The 24,730-nt window shown below is 48.0% G+C and overlaps 1 protein-coding gene across 2 annotated transcripts in view; it reads right to left on the bottom strand.

Moving 5' to 3' along the window:
- C5H4orf50 (chromosome 5 C4orf50 homolog) overlaps positions 1–24,730 on the bottom strand; it is a 48,489-nt gene that overhangs the window by 6,845 nt on the left and 16,914 nt on the right. For both annotated transcript variants that reach the window (XM_061191221.1, XM_061191222.1), the window contains 6 exons: positions 23,856–23,967; positions 22,646–22,773; positions 18,609–21,167; positions 11,517–11,690; positions 7,128–7,184; positions 4,326–4,508 (listed from right to left, as the gene is read on the bottom strand). In XM_061191221.1, coding sequence (XP_061047204.1) covers positions 4,326–4,508; positions 7,128–7,184; positions 11,517–11,690; positions 18,609–21,167; positions 22,646–22,773; positions 23,856–23,967 — 3,213 coding nt within the window. The remainder of the gene's footprint in view (positions 1–4,325; positions 4,509–7,127; positions 7,185–11,516; positions 11,691–18,608; positions 21,168–22,645; positions 22,774–23,855; positions 23,968–24,730) is intronic.

Genomic DNA, 24,730 nt, shown 5'->3' with positions numbered 1-24,730 from the left:
ACATACAGTAGCAGACGGATAAAGCCTCACCCTACACACTCCACTCCCCGACCCCTCTCCCCAGGTAAACTTTTGGGGGAATATTCTCAACTTCATAAAAGGTAGGACATCAAGAGAAAATAATTGCCTGGATCCTTGGGGGCCCAGGCTCGGGGTCGTTGATTTAATGAATTAAGGGAGTTTAGGACTCTCAGTCTCACTGCTTCTTTCAAGATGAGATTCCATTTCCAAAGGCCCATATATAGATCTTGTTGACCAATGCCCAGAGGAGAGCAAGATGTTTCCAGGACATGGAAGAAAGAGGAAAAAGCAGGGCAGGAGGAAGTGGAATTAGCAGCCTCCTTGTCAGGTGGCTTGCATCTCTCCGAGGCCGGGGTCTGCATGACCCTCAGGTGTTAGTACACCAATCCCCTGACCTCCCCCAGTGGAGCAGTACTTTGGTTCTGCTTGAAGGGACCCTACATCCTCTTTGAGTGTCTTTATGTGACAGCACTGTGAGGGGAATTTCAGGTGGGATCTTGTTCAACCCTCACAGAGCTCTACAAGAGGTCAGCAACCCCCGCCCCTTGCTACCAAGGCCTAAGAGAGCAGGCGGCTTCGGGAGGTGAAGGATGAGCACCGGAGTGGCTTGGCACAGAGGACTGTCACAGAGTGGCAATTCTTCAGGATCTGGGGTGTCTTTATCTGCCGGGTGAAACTCCGTGTCTGAAGAGAGGGCAATAATCCTCACATCCCAGGAACCGCAGGGCGTCAGGCAGGGCCAACCCATCCAGGTCTCTGATGGACCTTCCATTTGTTGAGCTGACCCCAGGCTGGACCCTGCAAGCATGGGCAGGAGGGCACCCCTGAACCACTTCCCCTTGGCACCTGGGCATCTGCCTCCAAGAAGGGGATGACACCTGAGTACAAGCAACAAAGAAGGTGTCTCATTCTTGGCTTGGGAATGTCAATAGCCTAGGTCCTGGTGAAATCCAGAAAAAATAGGTGTCCTGGGACTGGGGAGGCAGGGAGGAACTTAAGAGGCCCTGAGAAGGTGCCCTGAGCCCTGCCCAGTCAAGCCAGTTTGGGGGATGGGGTGGAACTGAGAACCCCCCATTTCCATTTAGGAGTCCAAGAATGGAAGGAACCCGCCCTCCCCATGCTCCCATCTCAGCTAAAGCCAGGGAGGTGGCAAGACCCCATGTTCCCAGATGGAAGACAGTAGGAGAGCTGGCCAAGCTGGCCTCGTGGAATCCTCCTGCTTCAGGACCAATGCCCGAGCTGAAGAGAACCAGCAGAGCTAGAGGAAGGGCACCAGGGCGGGTGCAAGGCCAACCTGTGGACATCCAGCCCACAGGCCTGCAGGGTTCCTCTTCCCGAAGCACATCGATCCTGTTCCACCTCTTCAGCAGCTCTCCATTCACTGAAGAACCAAATGCAAACACCCCTGCGGGCAGTCAGGTGTCCGTGACCTCCCATCCAGCCTCTCGGAACTCCTCCACTTGGGATCCCTCACTCCAGCCAGCCTGGAGCCCTCTTTGCTTCTTAAACACATCACAGGGGTTTTTTTTTCCCCACTGCCTTACATCTGCACACTGACGATTGGCCTTCCAGCGACAAGAGGGACAGTCTCACTGAAGGCCTAGTCTGTATGTGCCAGAGCCCGTGCTGCTGCCCACATGCCCCACAGCCCTGCAAGACACCCAACACACCCCCCTTCGCACAGGGGTCGCAGCTGCAGTGCACAGAATCCCACGGCCAGGTTCAAATCCCAGCTCTGCTCAGGCAAACGATTTAACACACAAAAAGCTGAGCTAGAAAGCTGCTATAGACGTGTGTCTTTGGGCACGACTTGTAACCTCTTTGAGCCTCAGTTTTCCCGTCTGGAAAGGGGAATAATAATAGCACCTCCCCCACGGAAGGACTACCTGAGTCAGTTACATAAAGCCCCCACGGTAAGTGATACATGTCAGTGTCCCCTCCTAAGGCCACAGAGCTAGACAGCAGCAGAGCTAAGATTTGAAGCCAGGGCTCCTGGGTGCCAGAACCCGCCCCCTTGGCAACTGCCCACCCGAGGACCAGGTTCCTAACTCGTGGGACATCCCTGCACAAGGTGCTTCATGATCTCCGTCTGTCTTCATGTCCATTCTGCCAAGTGGGTCGTAATATTCCCATTTTACAGATGAGCAAACTGAGGCTCAGAGCAATTAAGGTCTTTTCCAAAGACACACACACAGTCTCTGTCTAAGCCCTTCCTTCTTGACACTCGCTATAATTTATGATTATTTCTCTCCTTGACTGCATGCACGTTTTGGCCTGTTTGGTTCACCATTTCTCCCCAACCCCAAGCACCATGCCTGACTTGTGGCAATAGGTGTTCAATAAATATTTGTGGAATAAAATGGCAGAGCCAGGCTTTTGTGGTTTGTGGAGGGAACAGTGAGCCGCCCCCCAGATCATGAAAATGGGGGTGTTCTTGGTGAGCTGAACTGCAAAATGGGTCACGGACAATTTAAAGTCACCTTAAAAGGAAGAAGTAGAAGCTTATGATTGCCCATAGCCTTTCAAAAGGTCTGGGTGGGGAGACACCCTGGCCCCAGGGGAGGCATGCAGAGCACATCCTTACAGGAAACTAATGCATCAGGCTGATGACACCATTAACACTCTCTGTTCTCATTGAATGACCTTCTGACTATAAATATATATTGACTTACAAATGAACAAATGAATGAATGAACTTGACTTTCCAGATAACTCCACTATAGGGAGAGAATATGCTGATTATTTTTTTCATCCATCCAATATTTCATCCTGCACATAGTTCGATCTCTCATGGGAAATTATTAAGTTAGTGTTCAGGTTTATACCTCAGTCTCTGTGAATTTGGTCAATGTAAGTCAGCCTGTTCAATCCCAGTGAACAAATCGGGTCTAATTTCAGAGGCTGCCAGACCGAGAGCAGCCCTTGGAGGGTGGGGCCCTCACTGCAATGATGCCTTCTCAGCACACAGCCAGCCTCCCTCCCAGGTGACACCTGCCGCATCCAACATCTTACCTGGAACTCTGCACACAGGGACTGTGCCCGGTCCCTTGACAAGATGCTGACCTCTCTCCCCATCTTTATTCTGCCTCTGAAGAAGCTTGAAACCCTCGGGCAAAGGGATGAGCACTGGACCAGGAGTCTGGGGCTCTGGATTCAAACTCTGGCTCTGAACCAAGTCGCCATGGCCCTGAGCAGGCCCCTTGGCCTCCTGGTGTCCATGTCCGCTGTGTGGCAATTTGGACGAGAGGACACCTAAAACCCTGAAGGCTGTGGGGGAAGGAAGGGACAGAGAGCGTCGGCCTGCAGAGGCTGGGCTGGGAAGGCCGAGGAAGGTGACGCAGGCCTGGGGCTACACTGCCAAAAGCAGGCCCCACTGAGGGCAGAGCCCAGGAGGGACCCTGGAAAACAGGGCTGGCTGTGTGCACAGCAGCAGCTGCATTTCAGCCTCGCATCATCAGGAGCTGAGCTAGTCTGGTGGGGGCGCAGCTGACTGGTCCCCAGGAATGGGGCTGTGTGCCTGAGTAAGTGTGCGCCCTTGCGCGCGCGTGTGTGTGTGTGCGTGTGTGCACGCGTGCGTGCATGGGCAGATCAGCTGAGCACCCGGGGGTGCTGCATACACACAGACACCCAGGTACCACTGTTGAGAGCCAGGCGGAGACCCGGGAGCATCTCTACTAGACCTGGGTCAGAACTGGTGTCCATCACCATCTGCACTACCTGGTAGCTGTGTGACCTCAAGAGAGACTTCCAACCTCTCTGAGCCTCTGTTTCCTCCCTCTTCTGTAGACCATTAGGAGAGGAGATCCTCATTCATTTACTTCATTACTTCATTCATTCAACAAATATTCCCTGAGTAGCTTTTCTGTGCCAGGCACTAGGGAGACAGAAATGGATATGAAGCAGCTCTGGTTTCAACAGAGAAACGCTGACAAAACTCCCCTAACAGTAGGGGGCAAATCCCTCGAATGTCCCACGTCAGTCATATCCATGTGCAATGAAGGACAGAGGGGCATGTGGCTAATCCTGTGGTCCGTGGAATTTAGAGCAGACTCCTGGGCAAGGTCACACCTGAACTGTGCCCTGAAGGATGGATGGGGGGGCTACAGGACAGACAAAAAAATCTGCCAGAGGAAGCAGTAAGTGCTAAGGTCTTGAGGCACACGTGAAAGACCCATCTAGTGAAATAAACGCCACAGTGCTTGTTTGATGCTGAATTGAGACAGGGCAGGTCAGGCAGGTGGAGGGTAGGTTGCTGAGCTCACAGCCCCAACAGGAAGAGGGCAGGGCTGTCTGTGGGAATCTACCTGTGGGACCCCCGGAGCCAGGAAGGTGGCCGCGTACTCAGCCAGCGCCACGTCATTCACCATGTTGCTTGCCGTCTCGGAGAGCTGGTGGTTCCCCACCCCGTGTCTGTGCAGCTCCTGGAGCAGGTGTGTGATCAGGTGGTTCCTCTCCCGACACTTCTGGACCAGGGAAGCCAGCTTAGCCTGAAAGGGTGGGAGGGAAGACACAGTCAGGTGGGTCCACGCATGCAGGACTCCCAGGGGGGCTGGATGACTGAGCTGGGGGGCAGGGCATCGGCTCCCTGCTCTGCATCCCGCAGCCCTGCCTTAGCTCAGCCTCCTCCCTGCAATCCCTCCCTCCACCCAGAAGCCAGAGCCAGCTTTGAAAACAATGGGCCGCACTGCTGCCCAGCACCCCAGGGGCTCCTCACTGCTGTCTGGACTCCTTCTGAATGGGTAGGCAGCGTGGACTTCAGCTAGCTATGAGACAAGCCCCTCTCTATCCCTCGACTTGCTCATCTGTACCCTGGGCATCATCAGGGCACCAGGACCAAAGGAGATGGTGCAGGCAAAACACGCACACGGGGCCAGCCCAGGCAGGCCCTCATGCACGAAAGGTCAGACCTGTCCCTGTGCCTCTCCAGCCCGATCACGACCACCCTCCTTCTCACTCCTCTTGTTCCGGACACACGGGTCCACTCCCCAACCCCGGCACCCCAGAACTTCCTCATCACTCCTTTGTAGCTCATGCCCCAGCCCAGAAAAGCCTTGCGCAGATCCATTCAGAGGCCAGCCTGGGCATCATCTCCCCAGGCAGGCTTCCCTCATGCTCAGGACTTGGGTCTCTCTGTGCCCAGGCTCCTGGCTTCCTTCTGTCCCAGCAGTTAATCTTTGTATTTGTGGGTCTGTCTCCCACATAGCCTGGGGGATTCTCAAGGTCAAGACTGACACTCCCCTGGATCCCCGGCACCATCCCTATGCCGTGGCTGGGCACAGCATGGCCCATGGGAGAGATTTGTTACATGAGTGATGCGAGTTCGTGACCCTCCCACCATGAAATGACCTCCCACATTTGTGCATGTCCGGAGGGGCTCATAGACTCTCGCCATCTCCTGCTCCATCGGAGGAGGTGATGACCCCTTCCTGCCAGAACTCCCTTCCAAGCCCATCCGAGAGGGTCAGGGACCTTTGCACATCAGTTTCTAGGCAGTGATGTCCGGGTGCCCAGTACTGCAGGCAGGCAGCACAGGAGGGTGGTCTGACCTGGACGCTGGGGTGCCCCAGGCCCCCTGAATCACACCCCCGAAACATCGGGGCCTCTTCATTCAGCCAGCATCAGCTGAACACCTACTATGTGCAGCTCTCCCAAGAAAGAGGCCATTGTTGATGGTGACAATGACTCCACTGGGCTCTTGGAGAGACAGCGAGGCCAAGGGGAAGGTTGCAGCTTTTGGCATCAGACAGAACTGGGTTAAATCTTGGTTCTGCCACTGAGTAGCTCTGTGTGACTATGGGCAAGGCATTGCATCTCTCTGAGCCTCAGTTTCCCTATCCATAGAGTAGCCTTTATGTTCCTGACATGTTCCTGACATGTTGAGAAACTGTGCTATTGAGAAAATACGTCTGGAGTACCTGGCACATGGCAAGCATTCAACAGAGAGTGGCCATCGTCATTAGAATCCTTATAAAACTTCCCACGCCAGGTTAGGAATCACGATTCCCATCTGCAGATGAGAAAACTGAGCCTCCAGCGGTGAATGACGCCCCTGAGGAGGGGCTGGATCTTGAACCCAGATCGCTATGGCTCCTCCCGTCCAGCCCGACCTCTTCTGCTCAGGCCTTGCCTCGTGTGAATGACGTGGTGCTGGTGCTGTTTCTCTTTCCATCTTGAGTTTGTAAAGCACTTTGTCGTGTACAAGGGATTACGGTTCTCATTTAAGTAAATGGTACATAGCAGATGTTGAAAATAACGAAGGAGCAGAAAACCTCCCATTTTCAAGAGCTTTACACTTTGCTCTCCACTTCTCCATGGACACCAGCCATGGAGGGTCAGAAGAAGCTGTGAGGGCAGCCGAGCAGGAATTACTGTTATTTCAGAGTGAGTGGGCTTTGGCAAGTCAGTGGGGTCCCAGGGCTCAACCATGTCCTTCTAACTCCCAGCCAGAGCCCCTCCTAGTAGAGTAGAAAGAAAAAGCAGCCCCTCCAGGTCCACCGCCCAAATCCAGGTGCCATATTTGAGATTAAATGTGCCACCTCAACCAAACTACACTTTCAATTAGCATGTTAAACCCTGTGAGCCAGTAATGCCATTTCTGGGAATCTGTCCTCAAGAAATGTCTAGATATGTGGGGAAAACTTTTCTAATAAAAAATGTGCATCATGGTGTTTATGTGCAATAAGGCAAAAGAGAGAGGGAGGGAGGGAGGGAGAGAGGGAAGGAGAATGGACAGAGGGATTTGAACACCCGAAAGAGTCTGGCAGCTTTATGAACTGTGGTGTCTCCTGCTTTAGACTGCAGCATGAACAGCAGCTTCAAATGCTGGTAAAGACAAGGACAGCCCCTATATGGGTTATACTCCCAAGTGGAAAAAGCTGGACACAGACATACAGGTATAGTAGGATCTCAGACACATGTAAAATACACTGGAAGAAAATGCATGCAAATGCTAGATTCAAAAAGGGACTTGGGGTGCCATTTGTCTCTTTCCTTCTTCTTTCCAGTGTTTTTATACAATAGAGATGGACTGCCTCCTAATGGGAAAAATACTAAGCTCTTTTTTCTTTTGAAAGGGACATTTCATATTGATTTCACACATGTATTACCTTCAAAGGAGTCACAGCCAAATTTGCTTCATGGTGCTTTTTCTGAAGTGCATCAACCTGAAAGAGAACCGAGATTTTTGATAACGTTGAGCCGTGGATTACACAGCTCGGTGCGTCCACAGGCGAGCCATGCTCAGAGAGGTTGGCTCTTATCCCCCTCTTTCCCCACAGGAGTTCTCGGTGGGAACAGGGACCTTTCCCATCAGCTCCTCGGCCAGATCAGAGGAGGACGGATGCTCTGAGCACTGGAGAATGAGCTCTGCCAGACTGCAGTTGCCAGAGCCAGTTCTGTTGCCTCTTACTTCAGGAAGGAAGCCTTCCCCATTCCGCATGCAGAGGTGCCAGAGTTCTATGGTGTGGTGTTAAACCTATAGGTTCCCTAGCCAGACACCCTAACCCCAGCCCAGCCACTCACTAGAACTGTGACCCTGTGCAACTCAAGTCTTTCTCTGCCTCAGCTTTCTCATCTGTAAAGTGGGGTTAATATTAGTGCCCATCTAAGGGTGAAGATTGGATAAGGACTCTGTGAATCGATTCCTGTAAAGTGCTTAGACAAGGCCTGGCATCTGGTCAACATTCGATGAATATAAATCATTATTACTCTCTGCGGCAGGCATGTGTGTGAAGCCACCTTGGACCTTCCAGCCTAGCCCAGCATCCAGCTGAATACCACCAAGTGACCCCCACTGATGCTTTGCAGAGCAGAATTTCCCAGCCGAGTCCTGCCTAAATTCCTGTTCCACAAAATGAACATTTCTATGCATCTATTTTGGCACACGTTTCTGAATATATTTAAAGAGTAAAAGGCCAGCTCCAAGCGGACTGTCTTCTATTCAAAAGGCACACAGTAATAAGCTACAATAAGACAGGTGTTCTGTGAATTCTTCTCATTCACTCTCTGATTCCCTCTGTAGTCAGTACAAGAAAACTAGATAAATAAAAGCACTTCTTCCTCTTCCCTTGACCTCTTCTGACCTCTAATACTATTTTCAACCCTACATACCCATAATCAGAATTCATATTGTATATATACACACATGAAACTATACTATACAAAATGTTTTACAGCATGCTTTTGTCATTTAATATAAAATCGTGGTGTTAATTCCATGTTATTACATACAAACCGATCACATTCTTTTAAAATCTTGCATACTATTTGATCATGAGGTTCAAACAAAATTTATTTAACCAATTCTTTGTTTATGAAAATGTATATTGTTTCTGTTTTTTTTGCTTTACAAACAAGGCTTTAATGAACATTTCTATATATCTATTTTGGCACACGTTTCTGAATATATTTGAAGAGTAAAATGCCACCTCCAAGCAGACTGTCCTCTATTTGAAAAGCACACGATAATATTTGCAGGTTTGGATGAAATCTTCTCTCTACTTCAGTGTAAGAAATAGCATGAATATATTTCTGTAAGCTGTGTACTGGGGCATTTGCAATTAAAAAACAGACGAGAAGAAAGTGAAAAGACAACAGAATGGGAGAAAAATTTGCACATCCTATAGCTAATAAGGGACTGTATCTAGAATATATAGCAAACTCTTACAACTCAACAACAAAAAAAGAAACGACCCAATTACAAAGTGGACAAAGGATCTGAATGGACATTTCTCCAAAAAAGGTATATGAATTGCAAATAAACACATGAAAAGATGCTCAACACTATTAGCCATTAAGGAAATGCAAGTCAAAACCACAGTGAGATAACCACTCACACCCACTAGGATGGTTAGCAACAAAAAGACAGACAGTAGCAAATGTTGGTGAGAATGTGGAGAAGTTGGGACCTTCATCCATTGTTAGTGGGAATGTAAAATGGAGCTATCAGAGACAGACCTGGAAATAACTTTGATTAAAACATTTAATAATTATATTACAAGAATTTCATCAGAGAACTGGAAGCTATAAAAAATTAGTCAAATGGAAATTCTAAGACTGCAAAATACAATACCTGAAATGAAGAACTAAAATAATGAGTTTAAGAGCAAATTCGACTCACCTAAAGAATATTACGTGGGCTTCCCTGGTGGTGCAGTGGTTGAGAATCTGCCTGCCAATGCAGGGGACACAGGTTCGAGCCCTGGTCTGGGAAGATCCCACATGCCACGGAGCAACAGGGCCCGTGAGCCACAACTACTGAGCCTGCGCGTCTGGAGCTTGTGCTCCGCAACAAGAGAGGCCGCGACAGTGAGAGGCCCTTGCACCGCGATGAAGAGTGGCCCCCACTCGCCACAACTAGAGAAAGCCCTCGCACAGAAACGAAGACCCAACACAGCCAAAAAATAAATAAATAAATAAATAAATAATTCAAAAAAAAAAAAGAATGAGCTTTAAAAAAAAAAAAAAGAGTATTACGTAACTGGAAGACGGATTAGAAAGAAATAGCCAAACGGAAGCAGAGAAAGACAAAAAGAATGAAAAGAATAAAAAATAGACTTAAACATATATTGGGTAGAAAGGTCTAACGTGTGTAACTGGAGTTCTATTTTTCACAGATCAGTGACAGACAGGACAAAAAAGTCATCATACCTCCTATGCTGGTTGAGGGCACAGTGACAAATATACCCTCATTAATTGCCTTGGCTTTGGAGGTAGGTGCCAATACTTTGGAAAGCAAATTTGCAATATGTATTTAGAATGAACACTATTTCTTCTCCTTAAACCAGTAATCCCAGTTCTCTGGGATTGAACTATTGTATATAAACAATGATATATAAATTAATGGAAATAACTATAGATCCAACAGCAGGGGAACAGAAATTACATCCACCCCATAGATTACTGCACAGTCCAAAAAATAAGGGACAAAAAGGCTATGAAGCAACATGGACAGAGGACATAAAACTTCATGTATAGTGTATTCGATTATACAAAGAATGCATAAGAAGGAGTCGGAAATCACTCCAAAATGTTGATAGTGTATTTTCACCCATCGGTTTGCCAAAAAAAATGTAAAGTGTGATATGATTCAGGGTAACAAGTTGTGGCCAAACAAATACACTCATTTATTTCTGGTGGGAGTATACATGATGCAACATTTTGGAGGGTTATTTGCCATTATCGATCAATGTTAATTATGTACATAGCCTTTGACCCAGTAACTCTTTCACTAGGATGTAGCAGAAACATATCCCAAGACAGATGTATAAAATGTATAAAATGTTCATTTGTAAAGCAAAGTAACAGAAACAATTTAAATTTCCATAAACAAAGAATAGGTTAAGGAAGTTATGGTTTGGTCTCTTGAAAAATAATATGCAAGAGTTTAAAATAATGAAGTTCAGTTTGCATGTGTTGATATGGAAATATCACCAAAATTTTTTTTTAAATGATAATAGCAAGATGCAAAATGTTTCTGTATGGTATGATTTCATATATGTACACACACATACTGAATGTGGGTAGATAGGGTTGAAAAAAATGGAAGTTAGAAGGAGTTGGGGTTGAGGGGGAGAAAGGACTATATTTTTCTGCATTTTTTAAAGGTTGAGATAATTTTAGATTTACATACAGTTTAAAAAAATAATACAGAGAGATCTTTTGTATACTTTGCCTGGTTTCCTCTAATGGGAACGTTGTGCAAAGCTATAGTATATTACACCAGGTATTGATGTGGATACAATCCACTATTCTTTTTTTAAAGATTTATTTTACTGAAGTATAGTTGATTTACAATGTTGTGTTAATTTCTGCTATACAGCAAAGTGATGCAGATATATATATATATATATATATATATATATATATATATATATATGTATATATATTCTTTTTCGTATTCTTTTCCATTATGGTTTATCACAGGATATTGAATATAGTTCCCTGGGCTACACAGTCGGACCTTGTTGTTTATCCATCCTATATATAATGGTTTGCATCTGCTAATTCCAATCCACCATTCTTATTCGGATCTCTCCTGTACGTTTGTGTGTGTGTGTGTGTGTGTGTGTGTGTACCAAGTTCTGTACAATTTTATCACCTATGTAGGCTTGTGTCTCCACCACCACAGACAAGATACTGAACCGTTCCAACTCCACAAGGACCTCTCTTGTTGCTCTTTTATATTCACACCCACTTCCCTCCTTACAGAGAAAGGACTTTTATTTATGTAACATTTAAAAAACTGTTTGACTTTTTAAAAAGCCATATACATGTATTATTATTTTTAGATCTAACAAAGTTTACCTGGATGGAGGGATTACAGGCTGGTTTTTCTTCCCTATACTGCTCTGCACTGTCAAAATCTAATAAATACTTACAAACTGCGGGAAAGGGCCAGTGAGATCTTACCTACTTCTTTTTTCTACTCTCAAAACTTTCCCAAGTGAGGGAACATTGGTTTTCAGGTGGGAAAGGGAAGCGTGGGCCCAGTCTACCTTGTCCTTGAGCTCACACCGGAGACGGGCAGCCTCATCTCGAGAAGCCTGCAGCTCCTGGTGTGCAGACCCTTGGTCTCGGAGCTGGCACTGCAGGGTCAGCACTTGGTGATGAAGTTGTCTGACGCACAGCCTGAGGTCCTCCTTGGAAGCCTCAGCTTCAGGGTCCTGGAGCTGTGGAATCACAGATTTGACTGCAATTTTTAGGTTATCTTCCAAGTAATTTGCCTTAGCCAAAAGACAGTACCCGTTTTCCTTCTTAATTTGTTCTCCTGCTTACATGTTTCTCATAGTCAATAAATTCCACAAAATAAAGTAATAGAGATCACTCCAAAAACTATTAGCCAGCATAAACATCATTATTATCCATATATTAACTTATATTTTCAGTCTTTCTGCTATGCCCTTACCCAGGTGCCCTTACCCTTGAGTGGGAGAGTTGGAGAGGGTCTAGGGAATCACAGAATAGCATTCTAGAGTGTTATTTTCAAAAAACAATTTTTTTCACACATGAAAAGTATGTGAAATGGCATGGTATTCCAGAGTCTGTTTTAATAGACATCAGTCACCATTATACTGAAACACAGTATGATGAATGAAATTTAGTGTTCAAATCCAATTATGAGATGCTTATTACACTAAAGCTTCATATATTTCTATGAAACAGAACATACTGCATTTTCCCAAAACACTCTTCTTAAATCAGTACAAAATAGCCTCTCACCCTTCTTGGGTCAAACACGAGTGGGTTTCATATGAACATCAAATAGGGAATTTCTGGGAGGGCAGAAAGTGAGAAAGAAGAGGCTGATTTATCACCATGGGAAGTGTGGTCAAACGGCAGTGATGCTACTGCCCCCAGTGGTTCTGGACTCTAAATTTTTATTTTTTAATAATGTATACATACATATACATAAACATGCATATATATGTATATATGCGTGGATATATATACATACACACACACACACACATCCCCATGTATTTTTTTCTATATACATTTATATGCCATACATATCTTTTGTATCCTGTTTTTCTCCCTTAATACCATGTCATGGTCATTTTTCCATATCATTAAATAATGTCAAAAACCATGTTGTTAGTATCTACGCAGTATTCTGTGGCATGTTGAACGCTCAGATTATTCTAATATACTGATGTTTTAATTGGGGCTGTGATAGAAAGCCTTATCTGACATACCTCTGGTTCTTCCCCTGAGATCATCAGAGGGGAATTTCTATGTCAAGGTCCTGAGCATCATTAAGCTCTTGATTCATGCTACTAAGGTGGCCTTGGGAAGGAGCAGCCCTGCTAACAGTAAAAGTTCCAATTGCAATGTGTCCGGGGTCCCAGAAACTCAGAGATGTCTCAAATACCTTTGCTCCCGGCCCTGGCAGTCTAGCTTTCATTGAAAGCAGCCACCCCGGGAATTGAAAGCCCACAGAGATTATCTCTTCCACGTGTTCCTCACCTGGGTGTGAGCTGGCAGGAGGGGGAGGAGAGAGAAGATGGAAGGGAGACAGAGAGAGCAGAGTCAAGGTGACTCAGTGGCCGATCAGGCCTCTCCCTTGTAAGCAAGGAATACGATAGCAGAATGTGTTTTTGTTTTTGTTTTTTTTTTTAGTTAATAGAAATTCACAGATTGTGGGCCTGAGATTTACAGGCTGGGCCCTGTCAAAAACAGATGGGCGCTCCGAATGGTTCCGTAAGATCCAGCTCCAAGACTTGCAAAACAACTTGGCCTTTCTGGGAAGTTTGGTGCCTTTGCTGCCTCTCTCCTCTGAGGTGATTTGGGCTTCATCCCCAGGGTCCTAAGAGAGCATCCACAGGACATTATTCTAAAGAGAATAAAACTGTGGGGTGGAGGCCGGCCCTGCCTGCCCCGTGGGACCGCCCCACTCAGTGACCCCTGTGAACGGCCCATGACTCACTTGCTCCCTAAGAGACCTCAGAGGCACGTGCTCTAGCCACAGGCTGCACTTGGAGCCTGGGAGCCCTGGGGAACACGGCCCTCGGGGAGCTCTGTCTGGCGGGGGAGGTTGACGCAGAAATAAGCCACTAGCACAGGGTGGTGAGGGGAAGCCAGGAGGCCGCCGGAGCCTAAGGGAAGCACTAAACCAAAGGCACCCACCGCCACCCAGCGGTGTGTGGTGAATGCATAACAACCACTCTCGAGCGAGGGAGGGGCACACGGATGTGTAGCATTTGCTGATTTCCGTGGTTTAAATACCATCATGGCCAACTGCAAGCTACCAAAATGGCACCGCTGAAAGCGGAGTTGGGGAGAGATGTGCATGAGTTGCCTCTGCACTGAATCCATCCTGGGGGATTGGGAGGAGATGCCCTAAAATGAGACCTGGATGGTGAGCAGCAGTTCTCAGGAGAAAGCTGGGGTGTGGGAGGGGCGAGTTGAGGAACTAGGAGCGCAGAGACCAGGGAATGTATCTAGCAACAGCCGTAGCTCCCCAGGGGCCGGTTTATAACTCACCAAAAGGAATCTGGACTTCATACCAAGTGTGACAGGAAGACCCAGAGGGTTTAAGGTTTTTATTTTAAGCAAATAAAAACATGATCAGGTTTGTAACTTGGGACGAGGGAAACAGGAAGCTTTCTTCGCCCTCTGCCTCCTGTCCATCAACAAATCCCATTGATTCTAACTCTAGTTTTTATCTGGAATCCTCTATTTTTTTAAAAAAATTCCAAATTCCTTTATTCTAGCATCATCTCTTGGCAAAAATCCTCTTGACTGTTCTCCCTGTGTCCTCCCTGTGTCTTTACAGCATCAAAGATCGCATCTTTTTACGACAGAAATTTAATCATGTTGTCCTGCTGAAAACCCTCCAATAGTTTCCCACTGCATTTGGAAGTGATCAAAACCAGAGCCTACAAGGCCTTCCGTGATCTTTCTCATGACAACTTTTCCATCCTCATCTCATACCACGCCCCACCCATGCCCACTGCGATCCAGCCACGCTGGCTACTTTCTGCTTTTCAGCAAGCTAGGCTCATTCCTGCCTCAGGGGCTGGCCACTTGCTTCTCCTTCTGCCTGGAATGTTCTTCATTCGCTGCTCCTTTCAAATCTTGAGACTCTCAGCTTGAAATTCACCTCCTCAGGGTTTTAGTTCCCACCAGGTCTTACTAGCTGGGATTTGACAAGATATGAGGGAACTACATAAAAACAACTCTTAGCAGGCATTAAATGGCAGCCAATGCAGGGCTACAATCCATGAGAAAAAGGATGCACAACAATGTGAGCTCTACATTGTCCCTGGAACATTTTCCAAACCATGGTTCAGGGAAATAGATCCCACGCTGAACGTGGTGGTCCTGCTAAGTGGAATCAGAGACTGGGGTTCAGGGATGCTATGACAGCTGGGGTTTGTGGGACAAAGCAACAGAGAGAGGTGAGCCGCAGAGAAGAAATCCAGACACTGTCCTAGAAATACCCTTGGGTCCTTGGCTGAATCATACGTGGTGCAACATAGTGTAAGACTCTGAGGCCTAGCAGAGAACAGCAGCTGGGAGATCAATTGCTAAAGAGATTTTGGAGGTCACACACTGCTACAAAGATAGCAAAGTTCTGGCTTAGCCGAAGTGGAGAGTCTTTGGTGAATGCTCTGGGAACTCAGTTGATACCACTGAAAGGCCATGCCCTAGAAGCAAGGACCACACTTGAGGAGTAAAATCAAGCCCTGGTACTGAGGGGAAAACTGAAGTAGACCTGCACAGGAATAATGGTCTGCTGATCATTCAGCGACCTACCAGAACAAAACTTACTCAACATGCCTTAGAGGAAGCTAATAAGCAGGAATCTCTACATGTTCCACATAATGTCCAACATTTAAAAAAAAATTACTAGTCACATGAAGAAGCAGAAAAGTGGGCCTTAACCAAGAAATAAAATAGCCAATAGAAACAGACTCAGAGATAATCTAGATATTGGGGTTAGCAGACAAGACCTTCAAAATAACTATGATTATATTTTTTAACAACATAGGAAAAGACAGACAAAAATGAATGAAAATGTGGAGTACTTCAACAGAGAATCAGAATCTCTTTAAAAAGGATAAAATGGATATGCTAATGCAAAATACAGTAAATGAAATTAAGAACTAATGGATGAGTTTATTAGAAGACAGGACACAGCAGAACTGAACAGCAGAACTTTTAGTGAACTAAAAGACAGGTCAATAGAAAATTCAAAATGATACACAAAGAGAAAAAAATAGAACAGTTCCAAAAATGTGGGATAAAGTGAAAAAAAAGTCTAGATTTTTAGGAGAGGAGAGAAAAATAGAAAAGAACAAAATATTTGAAGAACTAATGGCCAAGAATTTTCCAAATCGGATTAAAGATATGACTCCACAGTTTCAAGAGGCTCAGAAAAACCAAGCAGAATAAACATAAATAACACTTCATGTAAGCACATCATAGTCTAACTGCCAAAACCCAAAGATGAAAAGCAAATCTTTAAAATAGTCTGAGGTAAAATGACACATTTCTTTCAGGGGAAAAAAAGACAAATTATTCCATTTCTGAACAGAAACTGTGGGAGCCAGAAGACAATGAAATGAGATCTTTAAAGTGTCAAAAGAGGGAAACATATCTTCCTACCTAAAATTCTGAACCCAGAGGGAAAAAAATCTTTTAAAAGTGGAGTTGAAAAATTGTTTTCATAAAAAGAAATTTGAGGGAATTCATCACCAGCGAGAAATAACAAACATCTTCAGGTGGATGTAAAACAGATCCACAGAAGTAGAAGACAGAACGAACAGCACAAGAATGTAGAAAGATATGAATAAACAAAAAAGATTATTGAATGTTTAAAACAACAACAGTAATAGCACTTTGTAAGGTATATATACATAGAAGTAACATAGTTGACAAAAATAAACAATGAAAAGGATGAAAAGGAATAAAAGGAGTAAGCTATTAAAAGATTTTTGAATTATTTGAGACATGGTAAAAGTACTCATTTAAAGTAAATTTTAATAATTAATACATACATTTTGAAATTTCTAGGGTAACCACTAAAAGAATGACACTAAAATGTATATCAAAATAAGCTAATAGAGAAGAAAATGGAATAATAGAAAATAGTTTATTAATACCAAAAAACAAAGGCAGAAAGAAGGAATAAAAGAAAAGAGAACAGAACAGACAAATAGAAGAAACAGCAAGAAGGTAAACATAAAGCCAATTACACAATTATGTATATGAAATGTAAATGGACCAAACACTCCAACTAAAAAGCAGAAGATGTCAAACTGAACTAAGTTTAAAAAAAACCAAAAACAGCCATATGTTGTTTCTAAGAAACATACTTTAAAGATACTGATAGCTCGAAAGCAAAAAGATGGATGTGTAAAAAAGTTATATACCATGATAATACTAATGAAAAGAAACTGATGTGGTACTTTAATATCAGACAAAGTCAACTTTAGGGCAAGAAATGTGAGAGATAATGAGAGACATTTCATCATGCTAAGAGTCAATTCACCATGAATACATCATAATCCTAAATCTATGCGTATCTAATAAATAATTTCAAAACATATGAATTAAAACTAACATAACAAAAAGAAGAAATAAACAAATGCACACTCAGAGTTGGAGATTTCAAAAGCCATCTCGGTAGATGACAAAACGAATAGACCATACATCAGTAATGATATTGAAGATTTGATTAGCATAATTAATCGGCTTGGGCTAATTAATACCCAACAACTGCAGAATATTCATTCTTTGCAAGGGCACATAGAATATTTACCAAAATAGACCATAACATGGTCAATGAAAAAAATCTCAAGATTAAAATAATATAGTGTATGTTTTCTGACAACAATGAAATAAAACTAGACATCAATAGCAAAAATATAACTAAAAAATTCTACAGATGCTTGGAAATTCAACAACACACTTCTAAATAACCCATGGGTCAAGGAAGAAATTACAATAGAAATTAGAAGCTAAACTTTGAACTGAACAGACATAAAAAGTACAACTTATCAAAATGTGTGGGTTGTACTTGAAACAGTGCTTAGAGAGAAATGCATAGATTTAAATGCATAAATCACAAAAGAAGAACAGTTGAAAATCAATGATCCAAACTTTCAACACAAGAAGCCAGAAAAAGAACAGCCAATTAAACCAAAAGAAAGTAGAAGAAAGGAAACAATGAAGATATTAGAAGAAACCAATGAAATAAAATACAGACATACAATAAAGAACATCAATAAAACCAAAAAATTATCCTATGAAATGACTGATAAAATTGGAGAGAAAGAGAGAGAGACAGAGAGACAGAGACAGAGAGGCAGAGAGATCGGATATGAATATATACAAAGGACTCAACACTAAATATCCTACAGATACATTCAAGACCACTGGAAAAATAAATTTCATCCTAGCAGTCCTGAATGTCAAGTATTGTCCGCAGATGATGAAAACAACTCAGAGAAGTCACGGATGTAGTCAGCACAGAGGTGGGTTTGAACCCTGTTTGACTGAGTTCTAAAGCCCACTGCTCTCTACTTCCAAGACCCAGTATTCAGTGTGATAGAGGTGTTGGCTAAAGCTATGGTGGTAATCAGATTGCAATATAGAAATGTATCAACTCAACACATCGCACATCTTAAACTTACACAGTGTTAGATATCAATTATATCTCAATATAAATACATACATACCAAAAAAAAAAAAGACTCAATGTACAGAATTATAACTTGAGATGCTTGAAAAACTCCTTGGTCTGAAAGTAAAAGCTCTAATTTTAAAGTGTAAACACCTACTCCATGTCCCACCAGATACCAATTTGAACAGCCTGAGCAGAGGGGCAGACTCGCATTATCTTGTCCAGGGTAAGGATAAAGACTCTGGAGCCTGACTGCCCAGGTAGAGTCTGGGCTCAACCCCTCCTAGCTGTGTGACTCTGGGCATTCACTTAACTTCTCTGTGCCTACGTTTTCTCATCTGGGAAATGGGCGTGGTGACTGTTCCTCCCTCCTAGGGCTGCTGGACACGGTAGTAAAGGGTGTGGTCAGTGCTATAAGTCAGCAAGATGATTAAACAGCCATGCAGAGTCAACCTACCTGGGGGCCACTGCGTGGGGACTTCAGAGCTCGCCCTTGGTCTGCAGAACACCATGGTCTTTTGTCGTCTTTCTCCAAATGCGCTTCTTTCACTCCTGCCCCATCGGTGTTTCCTTGCAGGGCACTGGATCCTGCAGCATTTCCCCAAACCAGTGATGTAGCAGGAGAATCAGCACTGCACCTGGAATTCTCCAGGCCTAAACAAGGTCCCGTCCACCCTCCAGCCAGACCCATTTCCAGCTCCGAGGGTGGCCCAGGGCCTCTTGCAGTCAGTTGCCCTGAAAGCTGAGTCACCTGCACCCCCCTTTCTACAGCATTCACCTGGTCCACCGCCATCGTGTTTTTTCCCTGGAGATACTCCTCTGCTCTCACCAAAGGTCCCTCATCTGTACTGCTCCCCGACACAACTTCCCCCTCCAGGACTCGGATCCTTTGTAGAAGGTGTTCGTTCTCCCCCCTGAAGGACTGGATCATGTCTTCTATTCCCAGCACTATATCCTTTATCAGCTCTTTATAACTGACCCCAAGCTCCGAAATCAGTGCACTGAGCTCCCAGTTTTCCAGGGTGATGCACTCCATCACGCCTTTGGATTTTCGGATGCTTGCAGACATGGCTTTGCGGAGCTGCCCAAGGTGCCCTTTCAATCTCTCGTTTTCCTCTTCGAGCTCAGAAATTTTGCAGTAACTTTTCCTGTTACAGTCTTCAAGGTCAGAAATGACTTGCACGTACTGGTCAAGCTCCCTCTTTACGTGAGAGATGTCTCCTAACAGCACGCCGTTATCCTGTTTGAGCGTGGATATTTTTTTCACATTCCTCTCCCTCTCTTTTTCCAGGACACGCAGTTTTCTGTGGCATCGCTCCTGATCTCCCTGAAGCTTGGCGTTGTCACGTAAAACTCTGCTTCTCTCCTTCTTCAATCCAGAAATGAGCTGACGAAACCTCCTCCTCGCTCTCTCGAGGGCTCTCGGCTGCTGAGAGAGCTGGTTCCGACCCCTCTCGGAGGGTCCCTCTGGAGGGCCCGGGCTCAGGTTGACCAAATCCAGCAGCGGCCCTGGAAGAACTTCGCCAGTTCCTAGGGCCTCAGTCTCTCCCAGCTTAACGTCTTCATCAGGCTCCTTGGGGTTTGCTTCCTCGGCATAACCAATATCCAAATCCTGGTTTGCCAAAGCCTGCTGAGGATACGCGTCCTCCTGGCAGCTGTGCCATCTCTGAGCAAAGCTCCAGTTCTCTCCTGCCAATGAGGAGGCTTTCCGGCCATGCCCCCCACTCCCAGGCTTCAGGATGGAGAGTTGCTGGAAACAAGCCTCCATCTCCTCTTCAAATTCCTCTATTTTTAACGCAGATCCCTCACGGCCTTTGCTCGGAGCCCAGGGGTGACTGGTAGGTCGGGCCCCCTCGGGCCATAAAGCCAATCCAGGAGACGGTGGCAAACCTCCTTCCTGCGGTAGGAAAAGCATTTCCTTGGCCTCACAGTCCTCGGAGCCAGGCTCCTCCCGGACATCCCTGTGGCCCGGGCTGGACCCTTGGAGATGCGACAATCCCTCCTCCTCCTCCTCTTCCTGTCCTTTGTCCTCAGGGCTTTCCTCTGGGAGAAGCAGAGCATTTCCAGACCACACGTCGTCTTCCTCCTTGCCCGGAACTCTCCTGATGGCTCTGCCCTGCTCTGCAAGGGGCTGAGCACCTGCCGGAGGCGGCCCATTGGTGCCGTGGGCCCTGGAGAAGGCGGCTGTGGTGGCCTCTTCCTCCTCTGTTGATGAAAGCCCTCCTCCTCCCCCTTCTCCTCCTTCTCCCCCTTCTCCTCCTTCTGGGAGGCTCCAGACATGCCCTTCCCCCCGCCCCCTCCTGCTCAGGGATTCAGGACCCTCCGCTGACACTGAGGCCTCCCCCTGAAGAAGGGGCAGTGGAAGCTCCCGCCTGGGCCCAGGGCAGGAGGCTGCAGCCGGGGGTTCAGAAGCCCCGTTCTCGTTCCGTCCACCCTCTGGGGCCCTGACACCAGCCTCCAGGCTCAGGTTCTCACGGCTTTCCTGACTTGACTCAGTCCTGTCACCGAGGTCGTCCTCCTTCCTGCCCCCAGCCCTCCTCACCTCCCGCATCTCCGGTCTCCACCCTGGGGCTCCTCCTCCCTGCTTGCAAGAGTCTTTGAGATCCTTGGGCCCTCTCCTGGGAAATCGGTGGTTTGAAATGCATGGGGACTCCCGGCAGAGGGAGGCATCGTGGCTCCTTGCCTGGTGATGATCCCGGCTGGGGCGTCCTGCAGCGGAGGGAGCAGGCGGGGGCCTGGCCTCCAGCACCTGCTGGGCTTGCAGTTCTTCTGAGGAATCTTCCAGGAGCAGCCGCGGCAGTGGCAGGGGAGCTGAGTCCCCAGCCTGCCCCCAGGGAGGGTGTGTGGATGTCCGCACTGGGAGGAAGGACACCTGGGCCGGGGTGGCTGCTAGCGTCTGCTCTGAAATCCAGGCCAGCTCCACCGGGAGGAGTGAGCCGTCCATGTCCTGCCCCGGGGGGCAGCCACAGATGAGAAGGAGCATCTGTTCACCCAAGCCGGGCTCAGCCGGAGTAAACTAGGGGAGGGAAGAGAAGAGAAGGGGTGAAGCGGCCCCTTCCCCCACAGAGCCTCTCCCCACCTCTCTGACCTCATCTCCTCACCCAGCCATACAGGTCTTCCTAACACCCCAGGTCTGTTAGCACTCCAGGGCATGTGCCCCTGCCCTTCCCTCTGCCCCCCGCCACGGCTCACCCTCTGGCTTCATTAACATCTCAGCTCAAACGTTACTTCCTCAAAAAGGCCTTGCTGACCTCTTGCACCACTGTCTGTCCATTCATCCCCTTTCCCTCCCTCCCACCCTCATGATGTGGTGCCCTCCCCTCGCTCACATCATGTAGGATATGTGTGTGTGTATTGTTTAACTCCTCCCATAGCCCTGCACTGTCCAATACGGTAGCCGCACAGACCACATGGGGCTCTTCCAATTTAAAGCAATTCAGTGAAAGTTAACACTCAGTTCTGCAGTCACACCAGCCACGTTTCAAGTGCTCAGAAGCCACGCGTGGTTCACGGCTACTACACCGGACCGCACAGGTGCAGAATATTGCCAGCACTGTGGAAGGCTCTAGTGGACAGCACGGTGTAGACTATCTGCCTAGAATAGTCCCGGGCACACAGGAGGTGTTTCATAGATATTTTTGAGTATCTTTTTATGTTTACTTATTCAATGAGCTGAACCAGAGAGGAGGACTGGCCCGACTCAGAGAACAAACCCAGGCTGGGCTGAGGCCCGGGAGATGAAACTTGGCTTCATCCAGGCTCAGTAGGAGCCCTCGGCTCACATGCGACCACGACCCCACTTGCACCTCGCAGCGCTCCCAGCCTCACCGCCTTTACCTGGCGGGTCTTCCCACCTGGCCTGCCCTTTCGCTGTCCATCCCTGGTGTCCTGTCTGTCTAACTACTTCCCCAGCTTTTCTATGAAGCTCTCCCCACCCCAGGGACTGCTCTCGGCTCTTTTCCCACTTTGGGTGTGACACAGCACACCACGCAGTGGCTCAGAGCAGGAGGTGAATGCATGAAAGTAGGTGAGCAAGGAAGGCCCCCCCTTTAGAACCACAGAACCGCATCAGGGCTGGCTGGAACCAGGCTCCTGACCCGCAGGGCAGAGTGTGGTGCAGGGTGTGGGCTACGAAGACGTGAGGACCCCAGTCCCCTAGAGGGCTGTGAGGCCTTGGGAAATCACGACTTCCTCCTCTGCAGAACGGGGGGTCATGGCTCCTGCCCCATTGCTGGCGGGGAGGTTTCAATGAGATGAAGTCTGCTACGTGGCAGCTGGGTCTGGGCACACAGCTGGGGCACACAGCCTTCCTGCCCACTCCCCACCCAGGGCTCAAATCTCCCTCTCAATTATTTCCAGAATGTTCTTCCAAACCCCAAGCTTCTTTACCTCCTTCTCCCACCTTCTGCGTGGTGGCCACACTGTGCAGCACACACAGTAGGGCTAATCAGACCCAGCTGGCACCCCAGGCACGCAGAAAGCCTCCGGCCTCACCTGCCCACGGTCAGATCCTGCGAGGTCTCCCGGGAGATTGTCCGTGGTCTCCGGGCCTGGGATCAAGACAGCGGTGCCTTGTCCAGCCCCGATGCAGTCCCAGGTGTGGGGCCCCTCGGAGGGCTGGCCTGGGAAATGACAGGACCTGAGAGTTAAGAAGACCCTCCTAGGAGCTTTCCCATGATTGCCACCAGCAGTGCCATCTGCTGTTAGGATGAGACAGCACTTCTCATGACTCAGGGCCTTTGAGCCTCCAAAAGTGGCCTACTGGCCACCACTGCCTGTCAGGTGAGAAACCCAGGCTCAGAGATGGGGAACGACATCCACTGATGAGCTGCAGAATCGGGTCTGGAAGCCACCTCTTCTGACCACAAAGCCCACGACATCTCCCCGGCCCCGCACCCTCATGGTCACGCAGGGTCATAATCCCTGGCCCCCAGCCCCTCACAGTCAGCACGGAGACAGAGGAGTTGATGCCCAGGCTTTGCCAGACACGCCCTGCCCCCTTCCCCAAGGACAAACCTGACCTCGTTTGACTTGTCAGCTCTGTACCCCAGAAATGGGATGGAGGGGAAAGGTCAGCTTTGCTGGTCGACAGCCCCGCTGGGTATAACTGACCCCATCATCGTTAAGTTGAATTTCACCTTGGAAAACTGTACATAAACCACAGACGGCCAGTTGGACACCGTGGCTTTGGGGTTCCCTGCGTGCAGTGGCTTTTGCAGCAGGGACCCTGGAAGCTGCACCCGAGACTATTAGCAGAGATATTGGTTCCCGTTAGGGACAACTTAGGGATAAGGGGGTCCCAGCAACTCCCAGACTTCACACTTGTCTCACACCTGAGCTGTCACTGGGGCGGGGGCGGGGAATAGAACAGCTCCTGGTCACGACACGGTCTTCTGCGAAGACAAATCCCCCCGAAGGGACCCCTGCTGCCTGAGGCTGGCACGTGCGTCGCCTGGTTGGCACCCTTCTGAGGGCTGAGGGAGTGAGCCTAAACGTCGGGTTGAGCCTAAGTCACAGACCTTGCCGTGGGCATTGTGGACTCTGCCCCTACCTTTCCCAGCTGTGTGGCATCAAGCAAGCAACACTACCTCTCTGAGCCTCAGCTTCCTGTCTGTAGAGCAGGGACCGCCACGCTGCTGTGTCATCAGGATGTCCTAAGAGAGCCGGCCCGTCAGTGGATGTCCACGCGGGGCCCCCCACGCACCTGCCGAGCCCCTTGGTCCAGGGGCCCCGTCGGGGCCTCGGTTTCCGCAGGCATCCAGAGCCTCCTCCCAGGGCAGGGGCAGCGATTCATCCTGAACACAGCCCAGGGCGTCCTTGAGGAAAAAACACAAGAAGACAAGACAGCTGTGAGTGTCCCTGGTTGCAAGGGACCCTCCAAGCCTGTCCCAGCCAAGTCCCTCCCAAGGACCCCTGGAGGGAGTCAGATCCTCTCCCCAGGTGAGGACAGCAGAGGGCAATGCCCTGGCCATAGGGCCCTGGTCCTGCGTTCTCGGTCCTGCCAACCAAACTGCCTCCTGTGAGCACCCAGCCTCCATTTAGCAGACAATGAGGAGCTTGTCCATTCAGCCAAGATTTTTCTGGGCCCCCCAAGGTGGCACCAAAGGCTCCAGTCCCCTCTCCTTCTGGTGCGGAAGTTCCCTCTGTATCCACCCGAGGCGGGAGCCTGCCCCAGCCTCCGGGCAGTCCTGTCCCTCAACTGTCCACAGGCCCCAAACACCGCAGCCACGCATCTCCGGGCGGCACCCTCCTCCTCTGGATCGCACCCCAAAAGGCAAGCTGGGGTGCAGCAAGGAGCTTCCCTAACCCAACGCCCACCCCCCGCCCCGCAGAGCACGTTAGAGGCAGCACCTTGACTGCAGCTCCAGCCGCCACCACGAGGGGCCAGGGCACAAGTCTCCTGCAGGTTCCCACTGCCCCAGGTACACCTAGCCCAGTTCTAAGGGGTGCTGTTTGCTTCCCACCTGCTCCCGCACTAGACCTGAGGTCGCTCAGGAAGGAAACTGGCCTTCATTCGGTCTGCACCGTCACTCCAGCCTGGCACACACTAGGTGCTTAATAAAGGTTTGACAGTTGGAT

Source organism: Eubalaena glacialis, chromosome 5 (genome assembly GCF_028564815.1).
Source record: "Eubalaena glacialis isolate mEubGla1 chromosome 5, mEubGla1.1.hap2.+ XY, whole genome shotgun sequence".
NCBI lineage: Eukaryota > Metazoa > Chordata > Mammalia > Artiodactyla > Balaenidae > Eubalaena > Eubalaena glacialis.
The sequence above is the reverse complement of the archived record's forward strand: the minus strand, read 5'-3'. Positions and strand labels throughout refer to the sequence as shown.